The sequence below is a fragment of the Batrachochytrium dendrobatidis genome (assembly GCF_000203795.2).
Source record: "Batrachochytrium dendrobatidis JAM81 unplaced genomic scaffold BATDEscaffold_8, whole genome shotgun sequence".
Classification (NCBI taxonomy): domain Eukaryota; kingdom Fungi; phylum Chytridiomycota; class Chytridiomycetes; order Rhizophydiales; genus Batrachochytrium; species Batrachochytrium dendrobatidis.
In genome coordinates, this window is record NW_006281106.1 from 57,226 (window position 1) to 76,189 (window position 18,964).

An 18,964-nucleotide genomic window follows, 5' to 3' on the forward strand; every position below is an offset into this window, starting at 1 on the left:
GACGTGAAAAGGCCTAGTTCTTAGACAGGCAGCCACAAACGCTCCTTTTTACAACCGTATTCATGTAAAATGGATCACTCCAGTATTCATCTTGAAATGACTGTATTCTGTGTTGCAACATATAATGATTACTACGCATTGACTGTATTGCGTGTTTGGTATACAACGATCATCATATGTCACACAATCAGACTATAGTGTTGAATCTACATTATGTGCACTCTTAGTAATTATACATTGTATGGTCACCAAGTTTGAACCCACATTCATGTATTGTGTTTGACTGTCAATATTGTCAATACAACTCTGTAAACACATTTGTTGTGTTCATCACCATCCAACCCAATCTCACCGTTTCAATCAATCTTGGTCAATGTTGATGATTTACACGCTAATTCATTATCCAATCTTGTCTGATATTATTATTGGCTTTAATCACGTTTGGTCTGTACAACTGCCATGAGTTGTACTACCATTATCATTGTGTATCTGATCACCAAATATTCCAATACATCAATAATACCACAGTGTAAACAGTAATACAGTTGATCAGTCTTGTGGCAAGACATTTCATTCAAGTTTGTATTTGGAAATACTCGATACTGAGCAAATGATCGATTATGTTGTACAAACGGGTTATTAGCAGTGAATGAGTAATCAACTAGACTGTTTACAATGCAATCAGACTAAATACATACAATACTGCCAATCTATGCAAGAAACATGTATCGACCAAAATAACAGACATTTCTAAAACCAACCCGTGATAAAGGACGGATTGGGCTGTCATATATATATAGTTGCATATCTACCAAACAGATCCAGACCGTACCATTATGCATGATATCACCCTGTTGTGGCTCAGTTATATCCACAACATTGTGTCTGGTACACATCCAACCCTCAACGCGCCAGAATAAAATTGAAACCACTTGTCAATAGATTCATGGCGCTGTACTAGCGTATACGCTTGGTCTGATGGTGACTAGTTGTATGCCAAACATGAGAGCATAAAGCAGTCAGCCCTAGATGTTGTGCACATTTGGTGAATACAAGTACAGTTGGATGTCACGGATAGCAACGATCGACATGACAGTGGACACTATTGGACATGTACACTGCAATGTGACTGTCAGCAACCATCACCATCAGTGTGTATCATGTGTTTAAAAAGTACTCGCATGCATTGGATTCAACACCACGTTTGTGATTGGGTTGATTGGAATGTATTGGTGGTGTTGTTTTGCATATACCAGTAGATTGTGTGCTGATTTGAATGACATGATCATCCATTGTGGTTCATGTACCACGATGACAATCTGATCTGTTGACACGGCCAGTTTGTTGAACGACCTGCCAATCTCCAATTTGATTATAGTACAATGTCACTCATTCGGTGTATCAACGACAGATTGCCGAGTTTGATGTTGATCATGTTATGACACAATCAGCAGTGTTTGATGTATACAGTCTAGATTGACCTAAAATGACCATGCAGTCATACCAATGGAAAAGTCATGGTTTGAAATACTGCAACAACAGGCTGTTGGATGCTGTTGTGTCCGAGTGATCCAAAACACGACCAATTGAACAATCAGTCAAATATTTGGTATACAGTGACAGTATATGCTGTAGTAATGAATTGTATGTGTGATGATAACTATCCAGTAATCAGAATGACAATTTGACACTACCTGATCACTGGATACATGATCGCAATTGGAGAGATCAACACAGCATACTACCGAGGTTGATTTTACATATTAACAGCGATGCTTATATATTGATTCGCCCTATATGGTGTTTCTGGGTTTGTCAACCCTACATGGTGTATTTGGTGTTTTCTAAATACCCATTTGGAAAGTGTCGATTGTCACCCTTGAAACTGCCGTTGTTATAAAACGGCAGTCATGTACCAGACTTGAGGTTTTCATCACACTACTCGATACAATGCTGATTACTCTAGAATGCATTCTACTTGCGTTACAAGCGGTTGCTGCAGTTCGACTTGCATTAGAATCACCTTTTGAAAGTGCCAGTCCATCAAACAATAGACTGTCAAAACGATCACCTGTTGAATTGGGTGGTGGTATTGATCAATGTTACACAATGAGATTTAATGTTCATGGAGTTGATGCATGTATCATGTCATGTCATTTATTGTAGTTTGATATCAATTTGCACCACGTTGAATCAATCTCACACTTGTTTAAAATAGTTGGGTTTGCAAGTCGAATCATCAGTTTTTGATATAGTGGTACCACTTCCTAGTTCAAGCAACGATATAGGCTTGGCTCCAGAAAGTACTCCAAGTGGGGAACCCGTTACTATAAAGTACAAGGGCGAAGAGTATAATGGAGTTACATCCACAGCCACTGTGACAATTCCGGGTACTAGTATAACTGACATCAATTTACCAGTGCTAGCAGTTGAAAAACAATCGGCAGATTCGGTTGGTATCAATCCAAATCTTGATGGAATATTTGGGTTTGCCTATCCCTTGTTATCAAATCAACATCCACAAGTCACTGCAATGGATGCTTTGTATAATGGTGGTGCCATTCCCAGTAACGAGGTTAGTCTTCAATTGTGTCAGTATGACATGTTGCATGAAAGTTTCATCAATATAGGAAACACGGAAATAACTCCAAAATGCGGGACAGATGGAAAAAGTGTTGCATGGGTACAATCACCAACAAACAATCAGTTTAGTATCAACATCAAGAGTATACTAGTCAATGGCAAACTAGTGGAGCTGCCTGATGAATTCCAAAAAAAAACAAGGGAAAGATGGACGTACTTTGTACTCGTATCTACAAACATGCTTTTTATGCATAGTTTTGCCTGAAAAACTCGTGGCTACGTTGATCAATGCTATTCTTGATAGCAATGCGATCACTTCTAAAAACATATTACTTAGGCGCAAACTCGACAAAGAAAAGGTTAAAAAAAAACTACAAGCAAATTCTCCAATGTTCAAATACAACTACAATATCAAGTGGGAAAAGCTGCCAACGGTTTCAATCGTCATGTTTGCTCAAACCCCCGTAACTTATGACAATAGCAACTCCGTTGTAACGATCAAACTGGGTCCTAGAGACTATATGTGGAAATATGATTCTGAAAAATGTAAATATCTGACAATTGTATGCAATATGTGTTGTTTGATTGACTTGACTAATATACATGTTGGATTATAGTTAGATTTTCTATAAAAGCTGGTTCAAATGACAAAGCAGCTCTTGATATACCATTTATGAGCCAACTTGCAGTCACATTTGATCGAACACATAAACGCATTGGGTTTGGTCCTGGATGTGGATGCGAAACTGCAACCAGCGAATATCCTACTATTTCAAACAGTGATCGAGTACTCTGGCCATTAACACAGTAAGTTGTTTGATATTGATATTGATGTGTCAATTGATACTGATCATGAATTTGATGCATACTGTTAGATTGACTGAACAACCAAGTACTTCAGGTTCAGATGGTGCATTTATTCGCAAAAGGAAACCATAACCACAACTGATCAAGCAGTCGTGCCTGAAAACACTCACCACGCTGTCAAGAGTCACAAACAAACTCTCAATAAACTCGACTGAATACAATTCATTAGTGACAAACTGCTAATATATATATTTTTAATGTGGTGTGTCCATGTTTGATTGTGTGATATTCCCCTTGTTTTAGTATAATCTGTAACCTTTGTGTCTGGATGAAAGATTATAAATATATCACATGATTAGCAAATCAAGCTAATTGTGCAAATATAATGTCCTGGCTAGATTCAACTGGATACTTTAGTTGATTTCAATAGTGTCTTGTATAGTCAAAATAATGACAAATATGGTATTATTGCACTATCATACAATGTATAATAACGGTGTGTTTGTCAATGTAATCAAATTTTGACATTAAAACAACAATGGTTAGTATTTTGCGCTATTCATTCACAAGTTCATGTATATTCACGATATTACTTAAAACAGACATTTATAAAAGTCGTATCATTTGTACACTATAATTCCGCCACTCATTCTTTCAATCAAATCATTACCAAGCCATTTTTGTCAACATCCACAGTTAATTTTATCCAAAATTGTGTAAAACAAGTGATTCTGACACTGTTTTCTTGAAACATATCAATTTATTTCATACAACATATTCCATTTAGCAATCTTTTCACAAGGGTGTTGAAAAAACATTCGTCCATGATGATTGTGATTGATATTGAACGCATTTGGTTTGTGGTTGCAATGTGAGTTCTGGTTTTAGAACTAATCAGAATCGGATTGTCTGGAATTGTCTGGAATTGTTGTTGTGCTAGATTGGTGTTTTCACCTATAATCACTGCTAAATTTGATTCAAAGTTGTCAGGTGTGATATCCTGACAAATTCTGACATTATCAAAATGCTTACCGTATACAAGTTGATTAAAGTTGCAAGTTGTCTGCCAAACTCATACTTGATGCTTCAATCGGACACGATTAGATGGTACAAGGATGTGTCAACAGAGCCATTATTTGTCAAAAAGCGTATGTTACAATAGTAAACTTGAATTTGGACTTTTCATGCTAAATGCATATCAATCCCTTGAATGGACACAATTGTATAATGCCAGTTGTATTAACAACATTGAGTTATCAAATAATTGGAATGGTTGGAATGGTTGAAAATATGCCATATCAGTTGCAAAATACAACTATCACTTTCTACTCTTCAAATCTGGTTGTATGACAGGGAGTTGTATAACGTATTGCTTCAATCCATGAATGGGTTGTACCTGCTCTGTGCCATCAATTGGGTTGAAACTCTGCTTTTTGAACCCTTTAAACTGGTGAGGTGGAACCACAAAATAAAGTTTGAGTTCATCATACAAATTGCACAGTTTTGTAAGAATATCAACTTCGCGAATAGGATGTTCAGCAACAGCTGTAAATTGGAACATTCCCTGTCGACTGAGTGAATCAATTGCCACAAAACTATCGTCATCTGTCGGTTCGTAATAGTTGCCATCAAGTGCTGCAGCAGTAGGAATAGTATTTATTCCAAATGTAATTCGTTGGCCATTGAGTGCATCCAAAGTGATCTTTGTTGCTTTACCATCTTCCAGGCATCTGCATTTGAGAGTTTGTCCACCAGTACAAAAAACCACATGTCCGTATATTTCAAACAAATGTCTTGAAATCTCGGTTGGAATACTATCAAACATTTGCTGCATATTGGTAATCATTTGAGCAGAATGACGTTGCCAAAGTTGTTCTCCAACATATCTTGAAGCAACATCAACATGCAGGAATTTGTACTGTCCGTCGTCCGACACAATGGTATGAAGCAATGTATGAGTATTTGCAGATATCTTGATTGTGATTCCAATGTTGTGTACCCCTTTGACTGCATCAACATCAGTCAAAGCTTTCTCCATTGGATTTGATACAATATCAAAAACAGAACGAGCTACACCACCATACATGCGATATCTCTCATTGATAGTCTCAATGGGTACATCCGGATAGCAATGACGTCGACAAGTCTGTAACTCGTCCAAAGTCCAAACAGGAAAATACCATTGCCTTGCCATCTTTTGTTTGACGAATTCCTTGTATCCTTCAGACTGAGGAGATGACATGAACAAGACAATACAACATGATGGCATTGGAGTCGTGTGTCCATCAACAATATACAATGTGTCTTGTTTCCAAACAATATTGGCCACTTCAAGTCCAAGCTCTGTGACGAGTTGTTGCTGCAAGTCAAAGCATTTGTACGAGGATCCCACTTGATAAACAATCCGGTTTGGCTTCAAGGACAGACTTTTCGTGGTAAAGTCATCCATCAAGCGATGCAATATGTAGACAAAAAACAGTGACTTTCCGATGCCTGATGTTCCAGATATTGCAAATGATTCGATGCCACAATCAATTTGATCCAAAAGCAAGCCAAACACATCTTTATAGCATTCTCTAACATATAGTTTTTGGATTTTGTCTTGGGTGTATGGGAATAGGACATGATCTGTCGACTGTATGCATTCATCGATCAGCTGGGCGTTTGCAAACGACTTGAATTGGGTTGTCAAATCATTGGGTTCGGTACGTTGTCGTTTAGGATAAAAGTCTTGATGGTTTGCTGTTAATAAAGAAGTAGAACCTGCATCAAAAATGGCACTTTTGCTTGGTTTCCTGATAGGTGGTGGTAAACAACCAATGACAACACAATAACCATCTTGAGTAAAGTATTATTGAGGAAGGGAGTCGAGTAAAGCCCAGGTGTTGATTAGTTGGCTCTTGTTACTGTCGGTGTAGAGTTGGAGTTGAGGAGCATCAATGTCAGCCATAACAGGACCATACTCAGACTTGATAGCATCCTGAACGTCACTCGGGTCTTCAAAGTCAGTCACATTGATTTCAGCAGTAAGTGTGTCGTATTCAACATTGAGGTATCGTTTTGGCATTTTATGAAAAGAAAAAAGAGTAAAAAAGCAATTTATTTGTCAAATTGTAAAACAAAAATCGACTTTTTAATCGAGTCAAAATAACAAAATTTTGGGATATTTCAAGACAATTCACACGATTGAAATATTTGGAAATTAGTCAAATTTACACCAGAATTAATGTCTCATTAATGTGAGACATTACTAGTGTGAGAGTGTTGACTTGCATTGTGTGAGACATTAGTAGTGTGTGAATGTGAGACATTTCTGAATAGTTTAACAATCAAAAACCATCAACAATGACGTTTGAACTGGGATTCACATGGCTTTCTTGTCTCCTATTTTATAAACACACTCACTCACTTGTTAATAAATGACGTAATCGAATATTGATTCATTCATTCACACCTTCAATCAACTGCAACACACTTGACAATAATGACAACCATCAATATGCCATCATATGTTCACAATCCTTAGCTATTGTCCATCAAACAAGCAATGCAGTCAATGTGTAGCATCAACCAACCGAATATGTAACCATTGTGTATTGCAATGTAGAACACAATCATTGTACAATGAATACAAGTGATCCATTTTACACATACACAGCTGTAAAACGAAGCGTTTGTGGTTACACAACACCCTTGAAGGGTGTGCTTCTCAATATACCTGATAAAGGGTTGTAGCAACATAGTCCAATCGACATCAACAGCAAAACGGTCAATATGATATTGTGGATAGGGAGCAACATTCTGTGGTTTGATAGTGGCCTACCACAAGCAATCAAGTAACCCTGTGTAGCCGGTTAGCCTAAAAGGGTTAGGGTTGGTTTACTATACAGAAATATAAATACAATCGATTGAGTTCAACTTTATAATCGACACGTTTCGACACTCTACTTTCTACTGATTGTTTAAACACATTGACCAGTCTGATGAAATTGGTTGATATTCTATTCGTACTGACTGCGGCAGCAACTGCCAATGCAATACTGATCCCGACTGATAATAATGGTTCACTCCAAGCATCAGTCACTTCGAGTCAATTGTCTGGCCCAACTGATGAACCCAGTCCAGTTACTTCCAATGAATACCAGCAAGAACCAATGGATTTGAGTATTCACAACCGAATTCGGCAACAACCAATGGATCAACCCGGTCCAAATACTCCCGGTCCAAACCAGCGACCAACTGTGATTGTATTTGGTCCAAGTACTTTCAAACAAGGCCGTAAACGCATAATTGATTTAACCACTTCCGACCAAGACCAACAACAACCAACAGATGTAGCTGGACCGAGCACTGCCAAACAAGGTCGGAAACAACCAATTGATCAGCCCAGCCCAAGTACTTCTAACCAAAACCAGCAACAACCAATGAACAAAGTCGAGCCTGCTAATACTGCTTCAAATCAAGTGACTGAATTAGGCAAAGGAAATCAGATAACTTTTGATGATATAAAGAAAAATCTTGAAGCGTCTAAAGAATTACGAAAGAAAAAACTCAAAGAATATTATGAATATATGGCTCTTAGATTGAAACAACAGTCAGGATTAGAAAAAGGGGAAGATATATCTGGATCAAGGCACGATCCAGAAGTTGAAAAGCAATTGAAACAAGAGTATATAGAGGCAGTTACAAGAGTATTCGGTGTCCAACAAGAATTGAAAGCGTTTATGATAAAGCATAGTTTGGAAATCGAAGAACTGGGTTTGGATTTGGATTAATGATTTGTCAATGATTTTGATTTTGAATAAATTTAAACTTTCTGATATGTTGGTGTTTATCGAGTATCGTGAATGGGTCAACAACCATATCATTGATTGAATACTATGTTGGGTATTACATCAACAGTTATTTGGTTGTTGATTGATACATTGGCACGGTTTGTCAGGTGAGTTAAATCAACAGAATTGAATAGTAAACTTGATTGTTTTAATGTAATTTCAAAAGTCACATCATAGGTTGTTTATTTAACAAGGGGAATGTTTTGGTTATTATAAACGTGTCTGTTTAGAATAACAGTGCCTGATGTGTATATTGCATAATGTTTAGTAATCATGAACGAAATCATATTAACCAATAGAATGTTAGATATTGGTAATGTGTGATTTTTGTAATGGAACTTTGATTGTTGAGATGTGCACTCTGTTGACATGTATTGTGTGTGGATACTTGTGTGGGATTCTATGTTTGGTACACAAGTATAGCCACCACTGATAGAAGATCTATAGTGATAAGGAACCCTCAACAATGATATTTGAGCTATGGTCCTCATATCTTTCTTGGTATTGTTCCACTACTATCTCACCTCATAAAAGATACGATCTTGGATTAATAAACAACGCAATTCATACATTGGTTCATTACTTTATTGTCATATTTTACTTACTGTGATATACTTTCGACTATGAACCACACAAATATGTCCACAAGCTACAAGAACCAGCCAAATCATTTATATCACCCGAGTCAAATAGTCCAGTGGTATCAATGAATTGGTGTCAAATGGAATGGGTTGATTGGTAACCCCAAATGACAATATACACAATTGCATAGATCCAGCAGTGGTACTGCAGTGATCAATTCAATGCATAGTAGTTGATTGGTGCAATATGATCAAACCATTAGTCTAATACACTATGGTTTAACAATACACGATGTTTATTGAATGAATGACAAATAACAATTAAACCAACATGCAATACACGCTGCATTACAACATATTCTGGATGATGGCCCATTTTGAGTTGCAACAATGTGACGAGTCTATGATTGAAAAGTTTGTTGCAAAACATCAGAATCTTGAAAAGTTGCATCATGTTCAGATTATGGCAATCACTGTGATAAGCGATCGTAGAAATACTTGAGGCAATCCCGATATCCGTAAACTGATTTCGGTGAACTATAATAATCATTCAGTGATACTCCAAATGAAGAATGGCTTGTAAGTTTGGTTGCCAACTCATTATTTTCTTCCGTCCTATCCAAAAGTTTCCAAACGTAATCAGTTGCATAATATCTGGATCCTTCACAACGTTGACGATTATACTCATAATCGGTTTTAGCAGAACTCAATTTCCGACTCGGAACTTGACTCATACTCTCGAGCTTTTCCTTCTCTCTAACAATCAATCCTTCCTGAATATCAGCATCAAAACGTTGACTTTCAAGTAGTTTAAACGCTTTCATGGATTTAATCCGAGATTTTGCAATTTCTTCGATCAACGACAGTTCAGTAGCATCAAATCGACCGCAATATTCCTTAAATTCATCTGTGCTAGGAGATTCTGGAGAGCCAGATCCACCATCTGAAGCTCCGCTTGAAGAGGCTGTCGAAGTGCTAGCTTCAGCACTCATGGTCGAACTGGGATCAGTTGGATTGGCAATCGTAACCGAACAGATAGCAAGGATTGATGATAGTACGGTGATTGAGAATTTCATTGTATTGGTTTGGTTAGGCAAGTTGTAATGATTGTTGCTCAATACGTCGGTTTGGTGTCATATTTGTATACATTATTAGATTGATAATATTAAAAGCATATTCCATGAACGACCGTCCTAAGGGATTTGTGTTGTCGGGGTTAGCATTGATTTACTGCTATGAATGTCAAGGTAACTTTAAAGGGATCCCCTTTATACAATTGCCCATTGCTTGATTTAAACCCTGATATCAGGGTTAGCGACCAGAGTATATTTCTCGCACTATGGTGTTGCTACATAGCACATTCCAGGTGATATCATTACATGGCGGCATACAAGCAATATTGTACATCCACACCAATTATGTTGCAAACACTCGAAATCTCGCCTGTTCAACATCACATTGTCACCAATACAATAGTATGTGACATGATCATATTGCACCAATCGACCAGTATACGATCACTGAATACACCACACGTTGGTGTTTACCACTGCATATGTGTGGTGTATATTGGTTATAGTGCATGATATCAACGAGTTTATACATACTGCTTGCATACCACACACACCACGCACATCAAACCGACTCAGTGCTATGCAAGTGCTGCGGTTTGACCAAATCACAATCACACATATTGTCGACTGTCTAACTTGTTGACATTCAAACCGTGCCATCACTAGTCACAATATAATGGTTGACTGACTTGTTTGATTGACCTGACATTGACACTTTGCAAACCTTGACTTGATTCATCAACTTGGATATTCATATAATATTGGGTCTGTATCATCACGTTGGACTCGTTATCAAACACCTTGATGTGTCCATGCAACACAAACTCGATATACACACATTGGTTATTGTTTGACATGACTGAGTCGATCATCAATACCAGACAATGCAACTGTATTAGTTGTATGATACAATCAATCATGGTTGATTCATCACCATCAAATATCAAATGTTGATCACGTATACATTGATTTGTAATTGCATGGTCTGTTGGCAATACACACTATGATATGATTGACAAGTTGTTGATTTGCAGTAATCAGATGTGCATCACCTGTAACATTGGATACAATTGACGAGTTGCAACCGCCAGTCAACAATCATGGATATGTTGGTGATTGTATTGACTACATGATTGGTATTGATTAGCTGTCATGATCGATTAGTGGACAATACAATCCACATTGATATGACGTGTCGCAACCAGTTGATATATGCAGAGTCGACTGATAATCGACTATATGTTGATGAGTAACTCTGTCACTGTTTGTTTTGATTGGTCATTGCTACCGCTTGTATATGCAGTGTATCCATGTGTGATGTATTGAATGTTGGACAATATTCATGATTCAAATATCGACAGTCAAACATTGGTTAACCAACAGTTGTACGATTATACAACTGACCCGTGTATTGACAAGTGATCAACCTCGATCCGGTCATAATTGAAATAGTGTATCACAGAACTCGAAAGTTGACACATTATTGTTGTGGTGTGGTGTTGGCAACTACACACAAATTGACATGAATGACAATGTTGATGTCAACTAAAAAGTATTGACGGTTTCAACCAAACAGTGATTTGTTGAAAACCAATACTATCTTGACATATCGACATCACACATTGATAGTAGTGTCAGAATACCACATGGTTCCAAGTAGTTCAAACCAGTCAATGTGTAGTAGCCATTGTGTATTGCAACTCAGAATACAGTCACTACAAGATGAATACAAGTAATCAATTTGACGTCAATACGACACTACATACATTACATTACAAACTGACACAACACTGATTGACCAATATCGAACCGGTTAATGACGCAATCTACATCCGACTTTAAACGGGTGTATTGCTCCGTTTGTTGTACAATACACGACATGATCAGTTGATGTATATGGAACAAGCCGTGCCAATGTATCAATCAACAATCCAATAACTGTTGATGTAATACCCAACACAGTATACACAATCAACAATATGATTGTTGACCCATTCACAATACTCGACAAATACCAACATATCAGAAAGTTTAAATTTATTCAAATCAAATTCATTGACACATCATCAATCCAAATCCAAACCCAGTTCTTCCAATTTCAAACCCTGCCTTTTCATAAACTTTTTCAAGTTTCGTCTGGCATCGTATACTCTTGTAGCTGTATCTCTACACTCTTGTTTCAATTTTATTTCAATTCTTGGATCGTGCTTTTTTCCAGATATCTTTTCCCCTCTTAATAGCGCTGACCGTTGCTTGTATCCAAGGAATTCATATTCAGAACATTCTTTGAGTTTTTTCTTTTGTATTTCTTTAGACTCTACAAGATTTTGCTTTATACGATCAAAGGTTTTTTGATATCTTTGGCTTAATACAGCTATTTGATTTGAAACAGTATTGGTAGACTCGCCTTGTCCCATTGGTTGTTGTTGGTCTTGTCTGGAAGTACTTGTACTAGACCGATCAGTTGGTTGTTTTCGACTTCGTTTGGGAGTGCTTGGACTGGGTTGACCCATTGATTGTTGCTGGTCTTGATTGGAAGTGCTTGGACTGGGTTGATCCATTGGGAGTTGCTGATCCTGGTTTGAATTGATTGAATTGACTGCATCGATTATTTCTTGCCAGTCTTCAGAAGTGCTTACACTGATTTCATTCATTATGAATTTCCAATATTTATCAGAAGTGTTTAAATCGGATTGATCCATTGAATGTTGTTGGTCTTGGCTGGAAGTGCTTGGATCAGATGTATCCATTTGTTCCTGGTATTCATTAAAAGTGTTTGAATCGACTTTATTTGTTGAGTATTGCTGGTTTTTGTCGGGAATTCCTGTATTGTGTTCATCAGTTGATTGTTTCCGACTTTGTTTGGAAATGCTTGAACCGTGTTCATCGATTGGCCGTTTTTGACTTCGTTTGGGAGTGCTTGGACTGGGTTGACCCATTGGTTGATGCTGGTCTTGGTTGGGAATATTTAAATTGAATTCATCAATTGGTTGTTGCCAGTCTTGATCAGAAGTGCTTGAATCAATCGAATCAAATATGCTTTGCCAGTTTTCGTCAAAAATGCTTGAATTAATTGCATCCATTACTTCTTGCCAGTCGTCGGAAGTGCCTGGATTAGGTTCATTGGTTGGATCAGATACTTGACTGAAAGTGCCTGATGCTTGGGGTGAACCATATTTATCAGCTGGAGGAAGTATTGCATTAGCGGTTGCTGCCGCACTCAATACGAATAAAATATCAACCAATTTCATCAGATTGGTCAATGGGTTTAAACTATTAGTAGAAAGTAGAGTGTTAAAACTGGTGTCAATTAAAAGACTGGACATACTCGATTGTATTTGTATGTTTTGTATAGCAAACCAACCCTAACCCTTTTAGGTTAACCAATATACAGGATCACTTGATTGCTTGTAGTGGGTTACTATCAAACCATAGTGTGGTGCTCCCTATCCACAATATCATGTTGATGATCGTGTCGATTGGATTATGCTCTTATGACCCTTTGATCAGGTATATTGAAAAGCACCCTTCGGGAGTGTTGTTTAACCGCAAACGCTTTGTTTTACAACCGTATTCGTGTCAAATAGATCACTTTGATATTCATTCTACGGTAACTGTATTTCGCATCGCAACATACAATGGTTGCATATTTGGTTGGTTGTTACTACACATTGACTGTAGTGTGTGTTCAATATACAACAACCATCATATGACACACAATCAGACTATAATGTTGAATCTACACTTTGTGCACTCTTAGTAATCATACACTGTACGATCAACAAGTTTGAACCCACATTCATGTATTGTATTTGACTGTCAATGTTGTCAATACAACTCTGCACACATTTATTGTGTTCTGAATCACGGATACGATCGCAATCTAGTTCAACAACAATGATGGCACATGTCAGTAATGCAACTGTTTATCACACACCAACACTGTTATTTGGTGGTCCATTTACATCAATATGGTTGCAAGTTGTCGTTATATCACGTATTCTGGACATGGTTTTGATATTGCACATCCAGTTCCATCACATTGTTGCTGACCAATCATTGTAACGATGTATGTATCAAACGCTGTCATGTCACCATAACCATAACCAGTAAAGTGACATTCGAGTTGTTTACTGTGATCAGTATATGAAGCCCAGTTCGACTACACATACTGGATCCAGTCTGTTGGTTGTTTCAGTTGATCTTGATCCACTTTTGATGTTTTGTCCGAGATTGACAATACAAATGTGTCGAGCTGAACCCAAACTACGCGACTCGACTGTTCATGTCAATTGGATCGTGACTGAACTATGCGATCATGATGTGTATTCAATCAATACCATGTATTACTAATACAATAGTATGCGTGATCATCGTGTATTAAACAACTACAATACACACTGGGCTGATCCAATACATGCACGGCTTGAACATATCACACAATCAAACATGGACACACCACATTAAAAATACATATAATATCAGTTTGTCATTAATGAATTGTATTCAGTCGAGTTTATTGAGAGTTGTTGCGTGACTTTTGACAGTGTGGCGAGTGTATTCAGGTACGACTGCTTGATCAGTTGTAGTTGATGCATCCATAATGGGAATGAGCAGTCAAACAACGTGTAATACAAAATTAGCAAGTTGATGGATATAATAAAACTGACTATTTATTTAATAGTGCATAACATTGATCTTTTTGTAGTCGAAATGATGTACATGAACACTAATATGATCTGATATTGCATAATCACAGCATATTATCATTGTGCAGCATGTTGATGAGTAACCACTTCACTTGAACATCAAAGCTTTCAATACCATCTTGTGATGATCAGAATATACTTGCCGCATGATGTCGTTGCACAGCATATTTTAATGAAATTCAACCCTAATATCGACTTTCAGTTTGAACAACGAATCATCATGTAAACACAACTCCCTTCAAAACTACCCTGACAATAACACAAGCTCCTTAGGACGGTCGTTCAAAAAGCATGCTTACAATATCATACACTAACATATAAATACAACCTAAACATCAATCTGCCAAATGATAATCTACAACTTGCTTGACCAAACCAGTAAAAATGAAACTTTCGATCGCCATATTGTCATCGATCCTGTTTGCCTGCTCGGTCACTGTTGCCAATCCAGTTCTTGACAGTTCGACTACAAATACTGCAACCAGCACTTTGTCAGCATCTCCTAGTGCAACTGCAACTAGCACTTCATCAGCATCTCCTAGTGCAACTGCAACTAGCGGGACTAGTCATTCAAATTCTTTGAGTCCATATACTATATATATGAATAATTGCTATCCGATTAGTTTTGATGCATTGAAAATGATCCAACTACTTGCATCAAATTCACGTAAACTTGAAAGACTATCGAAAGATATTGACAAGAAAAACGCTAAAGTTGACGAAAAAAAGAAAATGATCAGTGAGCTGAAAAATGAAATTGAATATCTCAAGAATAACCCTTCGAGCAACGAGTCGGAGATTGCCGAACTCGAATCTACGTTTACTAGCCGCAATAAAACTTTCAAAAAACTTTGGAAAAATTTAAGTATACTCTTCCGGAAACATTCACAAGCATGTCAGTTAAATACCGAGCTACGAAGGCAACTTAAAGATTACTTTATGGAACATCATTCAACTGAAGAAACGAATACTGGTGGTGGACCATATCTAAATAGATACCCTGTATTTACAAGTTGCTTCCGTAGCTTCTACAATGGTGTATTTCAACGATTGCCAAGATCCAAGAATGGTGTAATCCTTCGAGATTCTGGTGCTTGGAAATAAACTTTTGGACCAGATTCGTTACATTGTTGGAGTTGAGTGAACCATCACAGTCTCATCCAGTATATGTTGTAATGCAGCGTGTATTGCATGTTGGTTTAATTGTCATGTGTCATGCATTCAATATCATTCATTCAATAAACATCGTGTATTGTCAAACAATAGTGTATTATACTAATGGTTTGATCATATTGCACCAATCAACTACTATGTGCTGTCATGACTGATCATTCGGTGTGCTACACACATTGAATGCATGCAAATCCATGACTGTCAACCCCTTGTTGTTGAAATGGGTTCAAATCACCATCAGCTCACTCACTCGTTGCACCGATACGATTGCATGATCAACCTGACACCAACCAAACCACACTCGAATATATATGTTCCATTCATGTGCATGGTGTATCGATTGTCAACTCACAATGTCAACTCCAACACATTCCACTATGATTATGGTCACATCACACCATGCTGATGTATGTCGATCGGTATCACATTGCAACCAGTTATCATCCAATGACTGCAATGCAATACCGTGCATGTATTGTGACTGATACGTTGTGCACCATCAGCCAGTGTGCAACTGTCACTTGATATATCGAGTCTGATATGCAACAACATGCTGTGTTTACCATGATCAGGTTTTTGATCAATCTTGGACTCACAATACATGATTTGACATGTTGGATCGTGTGGATGTGTCATGGACTGCAATTTAGTTGCAGACACACATATGTTTGACATTGACCGATGCATACTGTGCAACGACTGATCAGTGCAGGTGTGATTGCACACTTGGTGGTATTGTGCATTATAGTTGTTTGACAATGGATGAATGCTGGATTAGTCGGTTATATGCAACCCATTTGAATCGACCTATTTGAACAAACACTCGATGTAACTGACAAAAAACACTGCCAGCCAATGTTTGCACGGTACGAATATGGTTTGTCTGCATCAAATCATCACACAATCTGTATCTCAGCACTCGTTTATTCAAAATAAAATGTATTCAACCACATGTTTGATTACATGTTTGGCTACAGACAGTTTGTGTGATAAACTGCATATCATCGACTGAGCTACACTGCATGATCCACTATGACATTGATACACACGTTCAATTCAGCAATGCAGTTGTATTACAATGCTGACAACTATCTGAACCAATTCAGTACAATATGTTACAACTAAATAGATTCCATTGACACATTAACAGTCATACATACCGATTGTTGAACATGTTCGTGTTGATTGGTGTGCATTGATACAAGTTGTCAAAGCCAACCAACAAATCACTATATTTGTACGGATTGTGTACCATGGCATATGTTTGAACAGATACTGCACGAATCATTGTCATTTTGATTGAATAATCAACAAATACCATTGTGACTACACATGTATGCATATCTGAATGGGTTACAACCGTGTTGCATTTCATGACACTCGATTGAAATGTCATGATTGGATATTTTTCCAAATAGTAAAATGGTATCTCGTAAAATTGTTGAAATGCATTAATTATGGGATTGGATAATCAATTGGATACCACTGCTCACTTTGTTGGTGGCCAGTATCACATGTGTATGATATCAATATGTTGCACGACTATAATCCAAACAGGTTGGAGCATGTCACGTAGCGATACAATCAACTTGGTGCACCACATGTCAGCATGCCAGTATTGGAGACATGTAGTGTTACAATGATGTATCAGCAACAATGTGATGGAATCGGATGGCAATATTAAAGCCATGTCCATAATACGTCATATAACAACAACTTGCAACCATATTGATGTAAATGGACCACTAAATAACAGTGTCATTGATGTATATGGAACAAGCCATGCCAATGTATCAATCAACAACCAAATAACTGTTGATGTAATACCCAACACAGTACGCAATCAATAATATGATTGTTGACCCATTCACAATACTCGACAAACATCAACACATACCAGAAAGCTTAAATTTATTCAAAATTAAATTCATTGACACATCATCAATTCGAATTCGGCTCTTTAAACTCCAAACCATACCTCTCCATAAACGCTTTCAATTCTTGTTGGACACCGAATACTCTTGTAATTGCCTCTATATACTCTTGTTTCAATTTCTTTTCAAACTCTGGATCGTGCCTTGATCCAGATATATTTTCCCCTTTTTCTAACCCTGATTGTTGTTTGCGTCCAGCAGTTTTATATTCAGAATATTCTTTGCGTTTTTTCTTTTGTATTTCTTTAAACGCTACAAGTCTTTTCTTCATATCATCAAAGATCATTTGATCCTGTTTGCCTAATTCAGTCACTTGATTCGACCCAGTATTTCCCGGCTCTTTGTCCATTGACTGTTTTTTGTCTTGGTTGGAAGTACTCGACTTTACCGAATGCTGTTGATCTTGGTTGGAAGTACCTGGCTCAGATATATCCATTGGTTCCTGGTATTCATTGGAAGTGTCTGTATTAGGTTCATTGGTTGTGCTGGACACTTGACTGGAAGTACTCGACTTTACCGAGTGCTGTTTATCTTGGTTGAAAGTACTCGACTTTACCAAATGCTGTTGATCTTGGTTGGAAGTACCTGACTCAGATATATCCATTGGTTCTTGGTATTCATTGTAAGTGTATGCAACAGGCTCATTGGTTGGGCCAGATATTTGACTGGAAGTACTCGACTTTACCGAATGCTGTTTATCTTGGTTGGAAGTACCTGGCTCAGATATATCCATTGGTTCTTGGTATTCATTGTAAGTGTCTGTATTAGGTTCATTGGTTGGGCCAGATATTTGACTGGAAGTACTCGACTTTACCGAATGCTGTTTATCTTGACTGGAAGTACTCGACTTTACCAAATGCTGTTGATCTTGGTTGGAAGTACTCGACTTTACCAAATGCTGTTGATCTTGGTTGGAAGTACCTGGCTCAGATATATCCATTGGTTCTTGGTATTCATTGTAAGTGTATGCAACAGGCTCATTGGTTGGGCCAGATATTTGACTGGAAGTACTCGACTTTACCGAATGCTGTTGATCTTGGTTGGAAGTACCTGGCTCAGATATATCCATTGGTTCTTGGTATTCATTGTAAGTGTATGCAACAGGCTCATTGGTTGTGCTGGACACTTGACTGGAAGTACTTGATGCATGAGGTAAACCATCTTTTTTAAACGGTATCAATATTGCATTAGCGGTTGCTGCCGCAGTCAGTAAAAATAGAATATCAACCAATTTCATCAAATCGATCAATGTGTTTAAACTATTAGTAC

The 18,964-nt window shown here is 37.6% G+C and overlaps 7 protein-coding genes across 7 annotated transcripts; 3 read left to right on the forward strand and 4 right to left on the reverse strand.

Moving 5' to 3' along the window:
• Window positions 1-1,950: 1,950 nt before the first annotated feature.
• BATDEDRAFT_25680 (uncharacterized protein) lies at window positions 1,951-3,522 on the forward strand (the record flags this gene model as incomplete). Its single annotated transcript, XM_006679785.1, has 5 exons — window positions 1,951-2,089; window positions 2,256-2,726; window positions 2,839-3,129; window positions 3,201-3,390; window positions 3,459-3,522. 5 exons carry the CDS (start codon window positions 1,951-1,953, stop codon window positions 3,520-3,522), a joined length of 1,155 nt encoding a protein of 384 aa, XP_006679848.1.
• A 1,186-nt stretch (window positions 3,523-4,708) lies between these two features.
• BATDEDRAFT_89826 (uncharacterized protein) lies at window positions 4,709-6,457 on the reverse strand (the record flags this gene model as incomplete). The annotated part of the gene is made up of 2 exons (XM_006680064.1): window positions 4,709-6,228; window positions 6,298-6,457. The coding sequence occupies 2 exons, from the start codon at window positions 6,455-6,457 to the stop codon at window positions 4,709-4,711; spliced, it is 1,680 nt and encodes a 559-aa protein (XP_006680127.1).
• Window positions 6,458-7,583: 1,126 nt separating this feature from the next.
• Window positions 7,584-8,165, forward strand: BATDEDRAFT_89843 (uncharacterized protein; the record flags this gene model as incomplete). Its single annotated transcript, XM_006679971.1, has 1 exon — window positions 7,584-8,165. One exon carries the CDS (start codon window positions 7,584-7,586, stop codon window positions 8,163-8,165), a length of 582 nt encoding a protein of 193 aa, XP_006680034.1.
• Window positions 8,166-8,528: 363 nt separating this feature from the next.
• BATDEDRAFT_25682 (uncharacterized protein) lies at window positions 8,529-9,882 on the reverse strand (the record flags this gene model as incomplete). Its single annotated transcript, XM_006679786.1, has 4 exons — window positions 8,529-8,666; window positions 8,831-8,874; window positions 9,134-9,207; window positions 9,305-9,882. 4 exons carry the CDS (start codon window positions 9,880-9,882, stop codon window positions 8,529-8,531), a joined length of 834 nt encoding a protein of 277 aa, XP_006679849.1.
• Window positions 9,883-11,945: 2,063 nt separating this feature from the next.
• On the reverse strand, window positions 11,946-13,130 carry BATDEDRAFT_89824 (uncharacterized protein; the record flags this gene model as incomplete). The annotated part of the gene is made up of 1 exon (XM_006680065.1): window positions 11,946-13,130. One exon carries the CDS (start codon window positions 13,128-13,130, stop codon window positions 11,946-11,948), a length of 1,185 nt encoding a protein of 394 aa, XP_006680128.1.
• Window positions 13,131-14,972: 1,842 nt separating this feature from the next.
• BATDEDRAFT_89844 (uncharacterized protein) lies at window positions 14,973-15,692 on the forward strand (the record flags this gene model as incomplete). Its single annotated transcript, XM_006679972.1, has 1 exon — window positions 14,973-15,692. The coding sequence occupies one exon, from the start codon at window positions 14,973-14,975 to the stop codon at window positions 15,690-15,692; it is 720 nt and encodes a 239-aa protein (XP_006680035.1).
• A 2,010-nt stretch (window positions 15,693-17,702) lies between these two features.
• Window positions 17,703-18,764, reverse strand: BATDEDRAFT_89823 (uncharacterized protein; the record flags this gene model as incomplete). The annotated part of the gene is made up of 1 exon (XM_006680066.1): window positions 17,703-18,764. One exon carries the CDS (start codon window positions 18,762-18,764, stop codon window positions 17,703-17,705), a length of 1,062 nt encoding a protein of 353 aa, XP_006680129.1.
• Window positions 18,765-18,964: the final 200 nt, after the last annotated feature.